The sequence below is a fragment of the Pempheris klunzingeri genome, chromosome 24, assembly GCF_042242105.1.
Source record: "Pempheris klunzingeri isolate RE-2024b chromosome 24, fPemKlu1.hap1, whole genome shotgun sequence".
In the NCBI taxonomy this organism is placed as follows: Eukaryota; Metazoa; Chordata; class Actinopteri; order Acropomatiformes; family Pempheridae; genus Pempheris; species Pempheris klunzingeri.
Window position 1 is genome coordinate 13,096,518 of NC_092035.1, and position 15,273 is coordinate 13,111,790.

Consider the following 15,273-nt stretch of genomic DNA (forward strand, 5'->3'; position numbering starts at 1 on the left):
ATCAGATTGTGCGGAGGATCCTGGCCTGAGATGATTTTTCTCATAAAGTCACAACAAAGTTAAACCATCACCAGTGGCAGGAGACGAGCTCCCATCGCAGAATAAGCCCTTCATTTAAAACCCTATTCAATCAGGAGTACAGAGTACATTATCAGTAATATAAGTTAAAAAAAACACATCACATACGTCACATTTTTAGGTTGTTATCACTGATGCAGCATTTGACTGTAGCCGCTGGAGTTTTTATTCCAGAGGGTCTCAGAATAAATCTGAGGGATCACGATGCGATCAAAAGGATAAATAAAGCTCTGCCACACAAACCTGTGTTCATGTTTTTTTTTTTTTGATTCTTCTCCAATCTTTGTAAACTACCGGACCATTTTACCATTTTGGCCCCAAGCAGTTATTTAAATGAGACCGTCTGAGAGGTTTAGAGGTTAAAGCACTTTTTGGTGAAAATGAAAAACAACTCGGTGACAAAGTGTTACAAGCCAAAACACTTACTGGTTCAATCTTAAACGATGTATTTGAGAAGCTTATATGTTCATTTCTAAGAGTAAAAGGACAAACGTTGGTCCTGTAGGTCTGTCTGATGTTTCCTATTCTAAACATGACAATGATCAGCAGTACTGAGTAAAGTTTAAAAACACAAAAATCTTAACTAATTTCCATTATTTTCGAAAATTAGATTCTATTTTCAACTTAGAAACGATCCGAAGCTTTAATTCATCATTTTAAGTAGTGTATTCTCCCCCCTCTGATTTTATTGTCCATCCACACGCGTATGAATAATTCTCCTCTCGTCTTTATCAGAAATTCAGCTCGCCGTGTTCAGTCTGCAAAGCTGCGGCTCACGTCCTGCTCTGGTCCTCACTTTACTGGATGCTACAGCACTTTTTTTTTTTTAGTCTGAAGCCGTGTTATTTGGTCTCATTATTGACATACAGAAGTTAGAATAGTTTGTTTTCAGTGCTAAAATCTTTCAAGGATAAAGCTTCAGTATTATGAGCTTACATCACCTCAGGTTTCTAATAGACTTGAATATAAACATCCCACTGATGGTGTGATATTAGCATTTAAATCAAAACTATTGTTTGGCTAGCTGGATATCATTTTTCTCTGTTTATTCACCAAACAGACGTAAACGTTACTTAGCAATAAGCCTATTTCTGATTCTGAGTTACTGTCAATGCAAAAACAAAAAAAAAAGGAGTGAGAGAGTTCAATCTGCTCGTCTTCATCCTAAGAAAAGGTGTAGATTTTCAGCCTCAGCGCCAGAGAAAATGTGGCCTCCAGCCGTGTGTACGTTTCCCGACATGTTCAAGGAGTCAAGAGTCAATGGGCAGTAAACTGAACAAATCCCTCACTGCTCGCAGCAATATTACCAGATGTTATTAACAGCGTCATATGAGCGAGAAGGCGGCACCACAGGGTTATATGAGACCAAAATCCAGCGTGCTACGTGCAACATTTTCAGATGAATGGTAGCCCTGCTGGCAACAGCACAACTGCCCACAAAGATTCCATCTCAGCTCATGGCCCTTTTGCTGCTCGCTGTTGCCAAGCGATTTGACACAATAGTGATTCAGCCTATTCCCTGCTCCTGAGAGCGTTCATGTTTGCTGTTTTAAACACCCGCCGCCTGCCTTGCCCTGTCATTCCCGGGAAAAGTGCTCAGGAGCACAGGAAGTGATGCGTTTTATGAGTCGTTTTCGAATAAACAGAAGAGCAAAAACTAAAAAATGGTGCAGGACGTGTACTGATTGAGCTCTCTGGGATGTTGTTGCATAACACTTAGCAATGTCTCAGTGACTATATGAAAATGTTATGCAGAAGCTCGGAGGGGACTCCCACTCAGACTCCTACTCTGACTCTTCTCACCACTTGGATGAAAACACATAGTATTTGTTGCATGAAAACAAGAGTAAATGACAGACTTCTGGTAGGTTTTGTAAAACAAAACCAAATTCTATGTGATTTTTTGAAAACAATGGAAAGAAATATCAATATCAGTACACCAATATCAACAACACTTGACACTTGAGCACCCAGAGCTGCCATTTTGATTGGATCTGGAACCAGTTTAAACACCTTTGCATGAGTGCAGACAGCATCGTGTTTCTTCAAGGCTTAAAAGGGAGTATTTGAGACCTCTAGAAAAGCAGCGAGTTTCATAAAACCACCCAAATGTGATGGTGATCCATAAATGCAGAGTAAATGTACATTCAGGGCCACTTTACTTGAAAATGGGTGACAAATTAAAGGACAAACCAGCCATTCAGACCATCCAGTGAGCCCTCCTGCTCTTGATAGAAGCATCTGCCTTTGTGATGTTACTCAGTCTTTTCCTTCAGTGTGTCACCCATCTGTGTGCGCCGCAGACTTGGTGAAAAGTGAGCACGTTTCTTTAAAACCCCCCCCGGGTTAAAGCTCCTGTCTTGTTTTCTTAAGGCCGACAGAATAAACTTGACGTGAAATTGACATGTTTCCAACGAAGCCACAACAGCAGTTTGATGGCAGAACATTTTTGCACGATCAAACTCCGCACCCACATTTGCACAACAATGTGGCGAGGCATCCATTGTAGATGAGGAAGAGATACCAATTTCTCCTCTGACAAAATCCTCAATAGACTAAAATGCAACGCAGTCTCTTTTTTTGAATCCCCCAGCTTTTGCAATTTGGGGCATTTTTGTAATCTGAACAATTGTACAGGCTGCATAATGGCAATGCCGCCTCTTCCTCGACACAAAAACTTCCTCTCTGCTTTCTTAAAACTTGCTCTCAGACTTGCAGGAGTTTGCTGAAAGGCATTGTGGGTCGTCTTAGAAAATCGGTGACTAAAGCAGACGCAGACAAGCAGATTTTGGAAGGGGGGGGGGGGGGGGAGAAAGGAAGTAAATTACAGCACTACAGCATCACAAAAATCCTGGTACGCACCAGCCGTGACAGATTGATATCAAAGGGTGAAAGCATAATGAGGGGGGGGGATTGATGGTTGAGAGCATCTGCTTAAGGGCACCGGTGCGTCAGCGGCGCTCGTCCTGCAGGACGCTGCATCATTGGACGCCGCTCGGCCCCGGCGCCGTGACATCACTCACTTAAATGAAGCCTGCCTGTGTTTCGACAACAGGGAGAGCAGTAATGAGACAGCACATTACTGCAATGTTCTGGCTGCTGGTGACATGACCTGTAGAAGCTGCTAACACACGCCTAAATCAGGACACAGCAACTATTTTTTTTAGAGGAAAGCAGATTGCTGAGGCTCATTTCCAAATTGTCACATGGGCTACTGTATGCTTTTAAAAATAAGGAAATAACACAATCCTGGCAGATACTTATCTCCCTGCTGTCTCGGAATAAAGAAATAATACACAGGGTGAAGCCAGCCCTCTCTCATCAGCACTCTTTAAATGTGTAATTACTTTGCCAGCCAGAGATTCAAATTGCCTTCAATCTTATAAAGGATTCCTATAGCTCTCTTTCTCGTGTCCATCATTTTGAGGCAGGTGTCACCATTTTCCGGCTCATTTTAGCACAAAGCTTCGATTGTTTAATCATTTCGCCTAATTGCACGATGAAAAATGTATTTCCCTCCCACAGTTTAATTTGTGTTCGAGACAGATCACCACTGGACTGGGTGATCAGAGTGAAAAGAGATGGTGTGTCCCAGCTATGTGTGTTTTATTACCGTAATGAGTTCATCAGTCAGACTGTAATGTTAGGGATGTTTTCTACTTATGTTATTAGCAAAATGATTGGAGTGCAAAACCACTCCCCAAAATCTGACAGTCAGATACACACAAGCTTATTAATGTCTTAATATTGTTCTCTCTTGTTTTTGATCTGTTGCTTTGATTAATTTTTATCTTTTGTTCCCTCTGATGAGCCGTGCGGAGAAACTGCTCGTTCGAAACGCCGCTACTGCTCGTCTGTCACTGGCAATTACGAAGGCCCGGGCTACACAGGTTGACTGTTACACAGATTCATATAAATATCAATGTAATAGCCCGATGCCACGCAGGAGCAGAATTCTCAATAGAAGCTGCGTTCCAAATTATTTAGAACCACAATATTAAATCTACTGTGCACTGTGGAGTTGGTTCAAGGATCAAACAGCAGCAAAAAAGGTGAAAATCATCATCAAATTGTCACCTTTAAAATGACCACACTTTGTATTAGCTTGAGCATAGACATATTAATTAAAAATATAAAAAAAACAAGACATTCTGATATAAAAATGGAACAATTTCTAGCAAATTTAAGCGAATGTGTGGCCTTGACCAACTGAACTATACAAAAGGGGGAGTAGATCAGTGGAAGGGACACACATCTGACCTTTTAAATGAAAGAATTATCAAAGGGACCGAGTTAACATCAGTACATCTACACGGTGCTATCAAAAGAAGGCGTTTAAACCCAGTACTTCTGTTCGTCTCACTCCGTCAGCCCTTTCTAATTCTCAGCAGCGACAGTGTCAGGCTGCGACTATAATCTCTGTCCTCATATTAGAAAACCTGACTGCAAAATTACAGCACCTGTGTTGAAGCCGTTACCAGAGATACTGCATAAACATCAGCGGTGACAGACAGTCACAGGTGTGTGCTGAGCAGGTGCTGGGTGATGAACCAACTGATGTTCTTGTTGACCTAAAAATAAAAACACAGACAAACACTCCAGAGCAGCAAACACGTCATTTCCAATCCAGCGGCAGCTGCTCAAAACGTAGAAACACTGCAAACAAACACGGACAGAGTCAAGAATATATTTAAAACATCTTTAATTGTGCAGTTATAAAATTCAAACTGGGTAGAAAAAATATGTTTTCAAACATCTAGCTCGGAGAGTGAGTTTAGATTTGAAATATTGTACTTTTAAAGTGATACTTCGCGTGTTTACTTTTGCTACACATATTCTCATGTGTTCTGACCCACTACTGGCTGTTCCAGGTGTCGGTGTTGTGATACTTCCTCCTCCCTCATCGTCCCACTGCCAACTCTTCCAACACACAGAAACTTAACTGGGCCAGTTGAGTCTTCCAACTTGGTTTTTTCTTCTACCAGATTAGTGTTTTTTTGAGATGCAATTTCAGCTATTTTTCAAAGTGAAAAAAAAGGGGTGCAGGAGATAGAGTCGGGAAAAGCTGGGACAACAACAGCGCCTGCTCCCACTCCGGGGACCACCTGAGAGGCGGCGAGTGTGAGGCTGAATCCCGCCTCCAGAGAAATATCACTTTAAAAAGAGATACACAGTGTAAACAGCTGAACGCGTAAAAAAAAATCTGTAGCCCTGTAGACGAATACAGACAAATATATATTCATGTGTTTACATTTTTAACAATAAATAACAAAGAGGTCCTTTATGATACCGCTGGCAAGAGACAGAAAGTGGTTTTCTCTTCTTGGCCATAAAAACTTCCTTGTCAAAATATTCATTACTAAAGTTGACCAATTAACAATGAAAATGTAGTGTAACACTTTTCCTATTACAGTAGAGCGTAGTGTAGTAAATGACAAGGACGATCTCCTTGACCTGTGACTCATCCTCACTTCACTTGTAAAAAGGGGAATGTCTGAGACTGTAAGAAGGTCCAATCTGAAGCCCTCGGCTGTGAAAAGCCATTTAAGATCTCTACTTTTTTGATCCACGTCATCAAACAGCTTTGTTGCACTGCCAGAGCCAAATGTGCAAAATAAGTGAATAGCATGTGGTCCTTTTTTAATGGCGTGTGTATACAAATCCATTATTCAGTAACAGACATAGATATGTAGAAAGGTTATAACAGACATATTTACATTCTTTGTCAATCAAAAGCGTTTCAGTCGGACAAACAGTGTCCGTACTGTCTAACACTGATACTAACAGTAAAAAATAAAGTTTTCAGTCTACCGTTGCAGAAAGAGTTGAGCACCCAATGTGCTTTTGTCGAGTGACGACAGAACCCGACATGAAATCATTTCGGGCAAGTTCACTGAATTGTGTCGGTTTGTGAAACCGTACAACAAGCTTGTGAGCAGGACTTCACTTCCCATGTTGCCCCTCTGTTTTGTGTCCGTCTCCGGTTCCCGTGCCACGAGTCGCCTGTCTGGTGCGTCTCTGTGTGCGGCTGTCTATACACCGCTCGCTTGAGACATAAAAAGCGGGGGGGGGGAAAAAGGGGGAGAGCCATGATTGGAGGAGCTCGATCAGTAAACGGGGTTAAACAATGACGTCATGAGCGTCGCCGTTAGGCCGCGGCCTGTTCGCAAGAGGCGGGAGAGGCTTCCTGTAAAATTCTGCGGAGGGGGGAAGGGAAAAAAAAAAGGTTCGACTACGTTAGTAAACTACACCGTTGAGTCCTGAAATAAAAACACTGTCAATTAGAGCTGTGTGTGTGACAATAGAAGCAAAAAGAGAAAGACATTAGCCAGCTGCTGCACAGACGTGGGTGGGATACGGGGACTGGGATAAAAATGTGGATGAACACAGAGACGAGCCTTTGAGTTGATTAAGATGTGAAGGATCCACACACATTCAAAAAAAAAATGCCTGGTGAGATGCAGGAGAAGAGAGAGACAGTGATGTGGGTCTGGGATACTAATTAACAGTCAACTCACGTCATAAGGCAGACAGAGCTCAGTGTTTCCTCTGCAACAGCACACTGACAAATATACTACCAGACAGACACGCAAACCCACCACACTCTACTTAGAAAAACATGCTGCTATTACAGGAAGGACTTATTATGATACAGCTACAAAAGAAAGAACTGTTAAGTGGGACCAACATGTGGATCCAACACATTACTGCAGAAAGGAAACACTTATTCAGAGCCATGAAGGTTAGAGCACACAAAGGGCCGGGGCAGGGACAGAGTGAATGGCTGATATGGCTTTATGACAAAAGGAAGTCATGCATGAAATTAAAAAGTGGTTAAAAGGTGAAGGATGAAGAATAACTGGACTTCACAGGCATTTTTACCAGAATGTCTTGAGTCCCCGAGTGGCTCTAGTTTTGGCAGCCTAGAAACTTTGGGTGTGGCCCATCCCACTGAAGAAAATAAAGAAACACTAGTCAGGACAAATGTGGAAAAGAATGTTTTAAAAAGCTTGAAGTGATGCTCAGGCTCCTTCGTCACACCACCAGAAGTGGAATGTATCTGTTCAGAAGGATTAGCAACAATGACAGCACTACAGTGCATTTGATCTACGGCTTGACAGTGACACTGGCGAACTGCTGCATTTTATCAGAAGGCCTGATCAAGCAGTTCAACAACAAAAACACAGGACTTAGCACCGTCCTTCCTCCCCTTCATCCTGTAATCCCTGTCCTATTATTTCACCACCAGTTGACAAAGCGCTCTATCGATGTTTTCGATAAGGGTGAGGAAGCTCTAACCTGGCAAATGTGCAAGCTGTTGATGATGTGCGGGTGGTGTTCTTGTTGTTACGGCCTGCCGCCTGTAGCTCCCTATCTGACAGCTCACTGTCTCTGCTTGTACTTTGACCACATAGTGCCTAATGTGTCCATATCTTGTTGTGCAGCAGCATCTTAATACGGCTCGGACACGACTGGCAGCGATCACTTAAGAGTTACATGAAGCTGATTTTTGAAAGAAAAGGACAGGAACATTGGAGTGAAACTACACTTCAAACCGCAGAGATTCAATAGAGGCTTCAAAACACTTTGCACTTTTGAAGTGGGGGTGGAAAGGAGGACCATGAACAAACTGTTGTCCATCCTGGACAATCCTGCCCACCCACTTCACCCACTACTGGACAGACAGCGGAGCAGCTTCTCAAACAGACTGGTTCAGCTCTGCTGTCACAAGAACGGATGCAGAAAATCTTTCCTGCCAACAGCCATAACACTGTTTAATAACTCACCTCTGGCTGGCAGAGAGCTCTCAGCACCCTCTGCTATTTAACATGAACATGTTACTCCTGTACTTAAAAACTTGAACTACAGTTTTTATTTAACTTGCACTGCGGTGTTACTCTGCATATTACATCTGGTACTTTTTATAGTGTATATTACATACACTTGCACATATTACATTGTATTTATGACCTTTATTTAGTTATTTATTACCTTTACTTACAACATTTTGTTCATTTTTATTTTGCTTAGTTGTTTGTATTCATGGTGGTGGTCACTTCAACTTTCTATGCTATCCTAACACCTGAATTTCCCCCCGGGGATCAATAAAGTATTTCTATCTATCTATCTAAAAGTATTTTGCTGGACTTCACCAGGCTTCCTGACTGCAGCTCGTGACGGTGCTCAGACTGACCTGGAGGAGGTGGAGGGGTGGGGCTCTCTGCTGGCCCCTCCTCTGTCCTCAGCGGGTCCACCCTGTGCTTCCTCTTCAGGTGCAGCTTCCTTGTCTTCTTCTTGTCTTGCTCGCCTGTGTACAGAGACATTCAAACATGGCTTGTGACCCAGGATTCACGCTTGGAAAGACACTAAAATCTTTTGGAATAATTAAAGCAGACAAATGTCCCTCTCATTTAATCATTCAACTTGAACAAATATCAACTGTTGCCCACTGCCATCTTTTTATCCCTTCATTTATTATGTAATTATCTTTTTCAAGTGTAATTATCTTTATCTATCAGATATTCAGTGCTTAATGAAGACAGGAGAATGCACATCACCCAGTTCCTTCATTTGACTGGATATCTCTTTCAAATTCTGAAATATCTCAAACAAATATTTGTTGCAGTCTCCGGGCGTTTGTTTAATCATTTGCTTTCAAACAAATTTAATTATCTTGCTTTCTATTTATCTACAAGCACTGATGATTTTTCCCAAACTGAACCACGAGCTGCAAGCAAAGGCTCTTCAAAGCTCCAGCAAACACATTTTATAAAACTGTTGGAACTATTAATCAGATGACTGAAATCATGGGTTTTATCCAAACAACCAGACCAGCTATTCCCAGCCATAAAACTGTATTAGTTACAAATTAAACTGGAACTATTCACTCACCTGAACTGGCATTTTCTGGCGTTTGCCTCGTGTCGTCTGGCTCTTCATCGTGCTCGTCCTCGTCCTCGTCCTCCTCTTGATCAACGCTCGTCTTCGAGCTGTTGGTCCGGGCCTCCTGCGGCCTCTTCCTCTCCTTTACTTTGTCTTCACTCTGAAAGAAGCAGAGAGAAGAAGTCATTCCTGAGTTCTTTGGAACATATTAGAATTTCAGGTCACACCAACCCGTCACGTCTGTACGCACCTCAGCGATCACGTTGCTGATTGGCTGGAAGGGGCTGGGCATGTTTTCATCATCAGGATCCTCTTCCTGGATCTGTCTGCCCTCGCGTTCTGCCTCCTCTCGCTCCTGCCGCTCTCTGCAGACAGAGCGAGATGTTAACCTTTCAACATAGAGCTACACCCCTCCTTGGTGCCATAAAATGACTCCACAGATGTTGATGAGGCTATTTGTTATGCACCATCCTCCATCACTCGTTCCCTCACCTCTCCTCTCGTATCCGCCGTACTCGTTCCGCCCTCTCCTTCTTGTCCTGCTCCTCCTGAGCGCGCTGCTCGGCCGTGTCCTTCTGCACGCGCTCAGTGATGGTCTCGTAGTCTTTGGCAATGTTGTTGAGGAGCCACTTCAGTCCCTTCTTGATGGACTTGTCTACCTTTTTGCCATAGCCTAGAACGGCAGAGCAAGGCTCCTACGGCAGGAACACACAGAGAGATAAGACTGATACAAACTTGATTTTGATGCACATGTGAATCTGCACGTTATTTCAAATGAAAGCAGCCACCAGACTACATGTCATCTTTAGCTGTTTTATGCTTAAGGTGGAGAGTTAAAACATGCTTGGCTCTTTGTCTATATATGGGTATACGTCCAAACAAATGCCCTTCATGTCATTCAACGGCCGTTCCACAACAGGTGCACAAACACTTACGATCTGACAGAGACACTTGTTCTCGTTAACAAGCTTCTCTAACGACAGGTTCTCAATGATGTCTGCTTCAGCCAGCGCTCCCTCCTGGTCTTGTTTGTTGGCAAGCCTGAAAGCAGAAGGGAACAAAGAGATGTTACTGACTGAAAGTTTACAGTCTCTCTGCTGTGACTAGACTAAAAGTAGACAGTCAAAGTCAATCTTTGGCATATAGTTACATTGGCTGGAAATCATATGGAAATCTTATGGAGATGTGACTCTGCCCTGATTGTGGATTTTGATTAGAGTACTCTGCATACCTGGAAAAGTATATTTAAAACTCAGTGTGTATCAGCCTGTGCTTTGTGTCCTGATTAAAGAATAAGCAGATGCCTCCGGGAATCAACCTGCACGCATTCATCAACAAATGGACCAAAGGCTCAGGCTTTTAGGCCAGGCAATTTCTCCATTATCCCCTCATCTATCCTCATCACTCACACTAGCACAGGTTTCCCTGCGATGCGCGGGTGCTGGAGGACCTCGGCCATGGTCTCCCGCGTCTCCTGGATCCTCTGGACATCGCTGGAGTCCACCACAAACACCACGCCGTGCGACTCTGAGTAGTAGTTTTTCCAGATGCCCCGGATTCTCTTCCCGCCACCCAGGTCAAAGATGGTCACCTCGAACTTGCCCTGCTTCAGGTCAACCTTGGAAAAGCCCACTGTGGGAGCCACGTCCTGGGGATTGTCTGAAAATCAGACAGAAATCATGTGAGCAGAGAGAACACATACTGTAAGCTCAATAAAACTTCCATAGTGCAACTTGGTTTGCTTCAAATTTTAAATATGTATTAGCATTGATAAAATATAAAAGCACTGAGGCACAACTGTCAAGCACTTTGATGTAAAATATACATAATAAATACAAAACAGCAGAGTAAGTGTAAGGCAGTTTACTCTGAGTAAACATGAAGGGGAACATAGTTTACAAATTCAACTTTTCTATTATTTACAAAGGCTTTTTTAAAACAAGGAAATCACACAACACAGAATATACATTATTAACGTTTAAAACAAAACAGCCCCAACCTCCTTGGATTCCTCGTACTGTGGCCGTCTTCCCTGCATTATCCAGTCCCACCATAACCAGAGTCACTTTCCTATTGGGTAAGACAAAATGCAGACATGTGAACACCGGCGTCGCTATCAGTCATGTCCACAAAGCCAAGGTCAGAAGTAGGGCAGAAGAATAACCACCTATGGTGCCCTGTATCCCAGCTGAAGAAGCTACATTAGCTGGCATTAGCTCTGATGACGCATTTGAGGGCACAGATAAGCCAATTAATAATCTGAATGAGCAACGCAATCAGAGGTCTGCACAGTGGACGGGTGAGTCAGCAGCACTCACGTTGTCCGCTGGCACAACTCAAACAAGGTTACAGTGTTTTTGCTCAAGGCAAAGGAAAGGTGTTAGCACTGATGGTTTCTTTACTGTTGATTCAGGCATTGGCAAATGAGCTTTTCTGTGTTATTTTCTCCCAGAAACATTTCACTGTATACATATTTTAGTGCATTTATACGGAGTCTTGCAAAAATCCGTAGTGGTGTTAGTATTAGTCAATATGAATGGAGTTCCCCTAAGAGCAGCACAGGCAAACAGACAATGCGCTCAGTCATCCCTGTGAGTATTCATGCATGCACACACTTGGCCAGTAAACTGGGAACATGACAACAGCCTCCTAAACAGTCCAGATACCCTACTGATGCAAAGTTACCCTCTTAGTGGGAGTTTTTACATGCAACTAACTAATATTTGCATCATAACATGCTATATTTCTGTATACGCAGGGGAATAAGGACATGTTAACCACATTTAGCACCAACTAACCTGTGAAAAATAAACTAAACATTCAAAAGTTTAACCCATGATTGCGCTCACAGTAATCTGGACTCTTCAATGATAGAGATTTAGCACCTTAAATAAGCACTTCAGTAGTTGCTTGTGCTGTAATCATAACAGAACTTTTTCTTCTTCTTCTTCTTCAGCTCCTTGCATTAATCTTAAAGAACAAAGGGCCAAAACACAAAAAAATGAATCCACAGGGCAAACATGCACTGAAGAGAGAACAGGGCAAGGACCTGAGAAGAGACCTACATGAACCTAAAATCTTAGACACAAACACAGCCTGTCTTTGTCTCGTGGATGCATACTTAACTTTGACACTTGCGCCGAAAAGACATCAACCGCACTATCCATCTAACCGTCCTCTGGAGCCAACTGGCCTTCATCGGGGCGGCCTCTTGGTGCAACTCCCCAAAGGGTGAGACTCCGACTGCCGCCAGTCTGCTAACCCATAACCCCCTATGTCCTCGCTGCTGCAACCCCCTCACCGCATCAGGCCAAGAGGACGAGACCCACTGAACAGACCTGGCTGTAGGATTAGATGAGGATTTCTGACTAAGTCCAAAGGATCAGATGCCTCACAGGTACCACGTGGGTTAAGCACTCCCAATTACATTTTGCTGCTTCACACCGTTTTAAACGCTCTCTATCCAGTTGCAAAGGGACACTGGGCTAAAAAACACTGAGAATGATGATTGCAGGCTTAAGGTATGCTCAGGACAGGAACAGAACAGGAAAGCTGTTTCATTTCTAATCCAGGATAGACTCACATAATCATTTTCATTATTGTTTACCCACCTAGTATTTTCTTAATCGAATAACTGATGCCACAAAAACGTTATTATGACATGCTTTCAATCCTACTTATAGGCATTACGGGATAATAGGCAAGACTATCTCATTTGTGCAGCACTTTTCAACAGCAACGGAATTAAAAGTACTTAACACAAGACTTATACTAGAGAAAAAAGTCCATCATAACTTCTTAAAACCCATGGATGTTTCTTAAAATGATCTGATTTACAATTAAAAACACAGAAAAGCAGCAAATCCTCATTTCAGCTATATGATCATCTGCAACAGGCCTCCATTATCTTCCATCCAGCACACCAAATCTCTTACTATTACAATTAATACTTGTGACAAAACACAGGGATCTTCAGCAGTAGAAGACAAGATATTTGCAGACTGCATCAGTGGCCTTTACAAGAGTCCAGCATGGTGCTTTAGTAATGTGCTTAGGCTACAATCCACTGGATGATCAGTTAGTGGTTGTAAGTTGTGTAAAAAAAGTGGATAATAATGAACTGTTTTGACCCAGAGGAAGATGGGAGACTGAAAACCCCCATCAGTCTTATAATAGTGACAAAAAACTAGGACTTATATCAAAACAACTAATGCAAACTGATATAAACTTCATCATCTTGGCATAATAACTCACCTTGCAGGCTCTCGCCAGCGTTTCAGCCAGTTGCAGCAATTCGCCATCAGGCTAAACATCGCAGTCCGGAGTCCAGATGACTGCAGTCAAGTGGTCATCCAGCCAGAAGCGTCACACCACTATCCGACCCAGTTTAAACAGCTCGACTTTTCACCTATTAGCTAACTCATGATAGCATTAGGAGCCTTCAAAGGAGTCGGCGTATCCAGCGCTGGTGCATCCAAGCGGCTGTTGTCATGTGTTATCAGTGAGCTGTATTTTAGATCACATCCATCTCCTGAGATACAAAATCCCGTTATCTAAGGTTAGCTAAAGCTAAAGTAGCTAGCGATAACGGTTTCTTTTTTTTTTTTTATCCCTTTTAGTTTCAGTCTCAGCATATGGGAGAGTCTGTTACCATAAAGATGAAAGATGTGCGCACACATAAACCGAAAAGAGCTGTCATATAGAGCCGAGTGCAGCTACAGTAGGTATTATACTCACGAAACATTAGCTACTTAGCTGATTTGTGGCTGTCTGCTTTGTTTACGCCGTCTTTTCTGCTGCTAGGCTGCGGACGTGCTTACGTCATCCTTACGTACCCAGCGTACGTACCCAACAAATCAGCGTCGTTTCATTTGGTTCCAGAGTGATGCTGGTAGAGCCTTGTGGAAGAGCGCCCCCTGTGGACAATTACTCAAACTACACCATAACATATTATATTATATTATATTATATTATATTATATTATATTATATTATATTATATTATATTATATTATATTATATTATTCTCATGATTATATCTGGTTCTCATATTAAAGTAATTCTGATATTCTAATCTATATTGGCACAACATCTAATTTCTTGAGAAAAATTGTATAAAGACAAAACAATCACCTAGTCGTAAATGCAAATCTGTGTCAAGATGTCATAAATCATTTCCTTTTGCTTCACGAGGGTCAGTAAAGGTATATTAGACATTTGTAGCTCCCCCACACGGAGTCTGCAGGCTGTTTTTCCATTAGACTGAATGTCAAGTGTCTGTTAAGGCAAAGATGGATGCACTTTAATTACTGAGGTTTTATTGCCCTAGGTCATCTCAACAAGAACTCACAGGTTGAGTGTAAAATCAGAGGCAGGGAGAAGAATGTATGTCTTTAACAGAGTCTGTCAGTGGAGACATTATCTCCTGTTGAGACGACTGCTGAGCTTACAATACTGCAGTAATAATCTTTATTTGTTTTCTGGGATTTGGCATCGTAAGTGAAATTGACTGTATGGACAGTAATGAGGCAGATGTCCTTTTGGCTCCAATTTGCCCAAGTGTTAAAGAGGCGCTGAGCTCTTAGATGAAGTTTACATCCTTTAGTGTAATTCTTTTTATAGTTTTCCTATGACAGTGTTATTGTTGCACAGCTTTGTAATATTTCTGTTATGTTACGTGGGTTTTAATGGAGCCAGCGGTGCAAATCTCCCTTTCATTACGGATGATTAATTATTGAATACTGGTTTGTTTTCTTCCCTTTAGTTTACAGCCCTCCATACAATGGTGATTACTTTCATACTTCTTTGAATTATTAATATTTTTTTTTTCTTGGCCTGTTAAACACATACAACTCTCAGTTTATATGTGTATACGTGCATTTTAATTCCCATCTGCTTTTAAATGAGTGGTTTTAATAATAATAACAATATAGGAAACAATTATATAGTTTGTATAATAGCAGATAATGAAATTATATCGCAATACATTTAATAAAAATAACACTTTAAGACATAAATGCAGCTCTAAATTCAAACAAATGTGAAAATACAATATATTTCAAAAGTATTGGGTAATGGGTACACAGCATAAACACATGAATGAAATAAACAATTATAATATGACAATAACAATTAGCCTATAATAACCTCCACTATCATCATTTGAGTAATCTTTTAAGACTGATCAGTGATGTGCATAATAAAAAATTTATAAATTGGATTATTGAATGCATGTCATAGAGATAATGGTCATGATAATAGTCACCATGAGGTTGCTTTAAATGATTGGTTTATGGTTTGTAGCTGTAACTGC

General features: G+C 41.8%; 1 protein-coding gene across 1 annotated transcript; it reads right to left on the reverse strand.

The window, feature by feature from the left end:
* Nucleotides 1-4,783: 4,783 nt before the first annotated feature.
* On the reverse strand, nt 4,784-13,740 carry arl13b (ADP-ribosylation factor-like 13b). The gene is made up of 10 exons (XM_070855593.1): nt 13,216-13,740; nt 10,961-11,031; nt 10,371-10,620; nt 9,897-10,002; nt 9,454-9,656; nt 9,212-9,326; nt 8,971-9,121; nt 8,273-8,386; nt 6,961-7,029; nt 4,784-6,275 (listed from the first exon to the last, which is right to left on the reverse strand). The coding sequence occupies exons 1-10, from the start codon at nt 13,272-13,274 to the stop codon at nt 6,199-6,201; spliced, it is 1,215 nt and encodes a 404-aa protein (XP_070711694.1). The 5' UTR covers nt 13,275-13,740; the 3' UTR covers nt 4,784-6,198.
* Between the last annotated feature and the right edge of the window lie 1,533 nt (nt 13,741-15,273).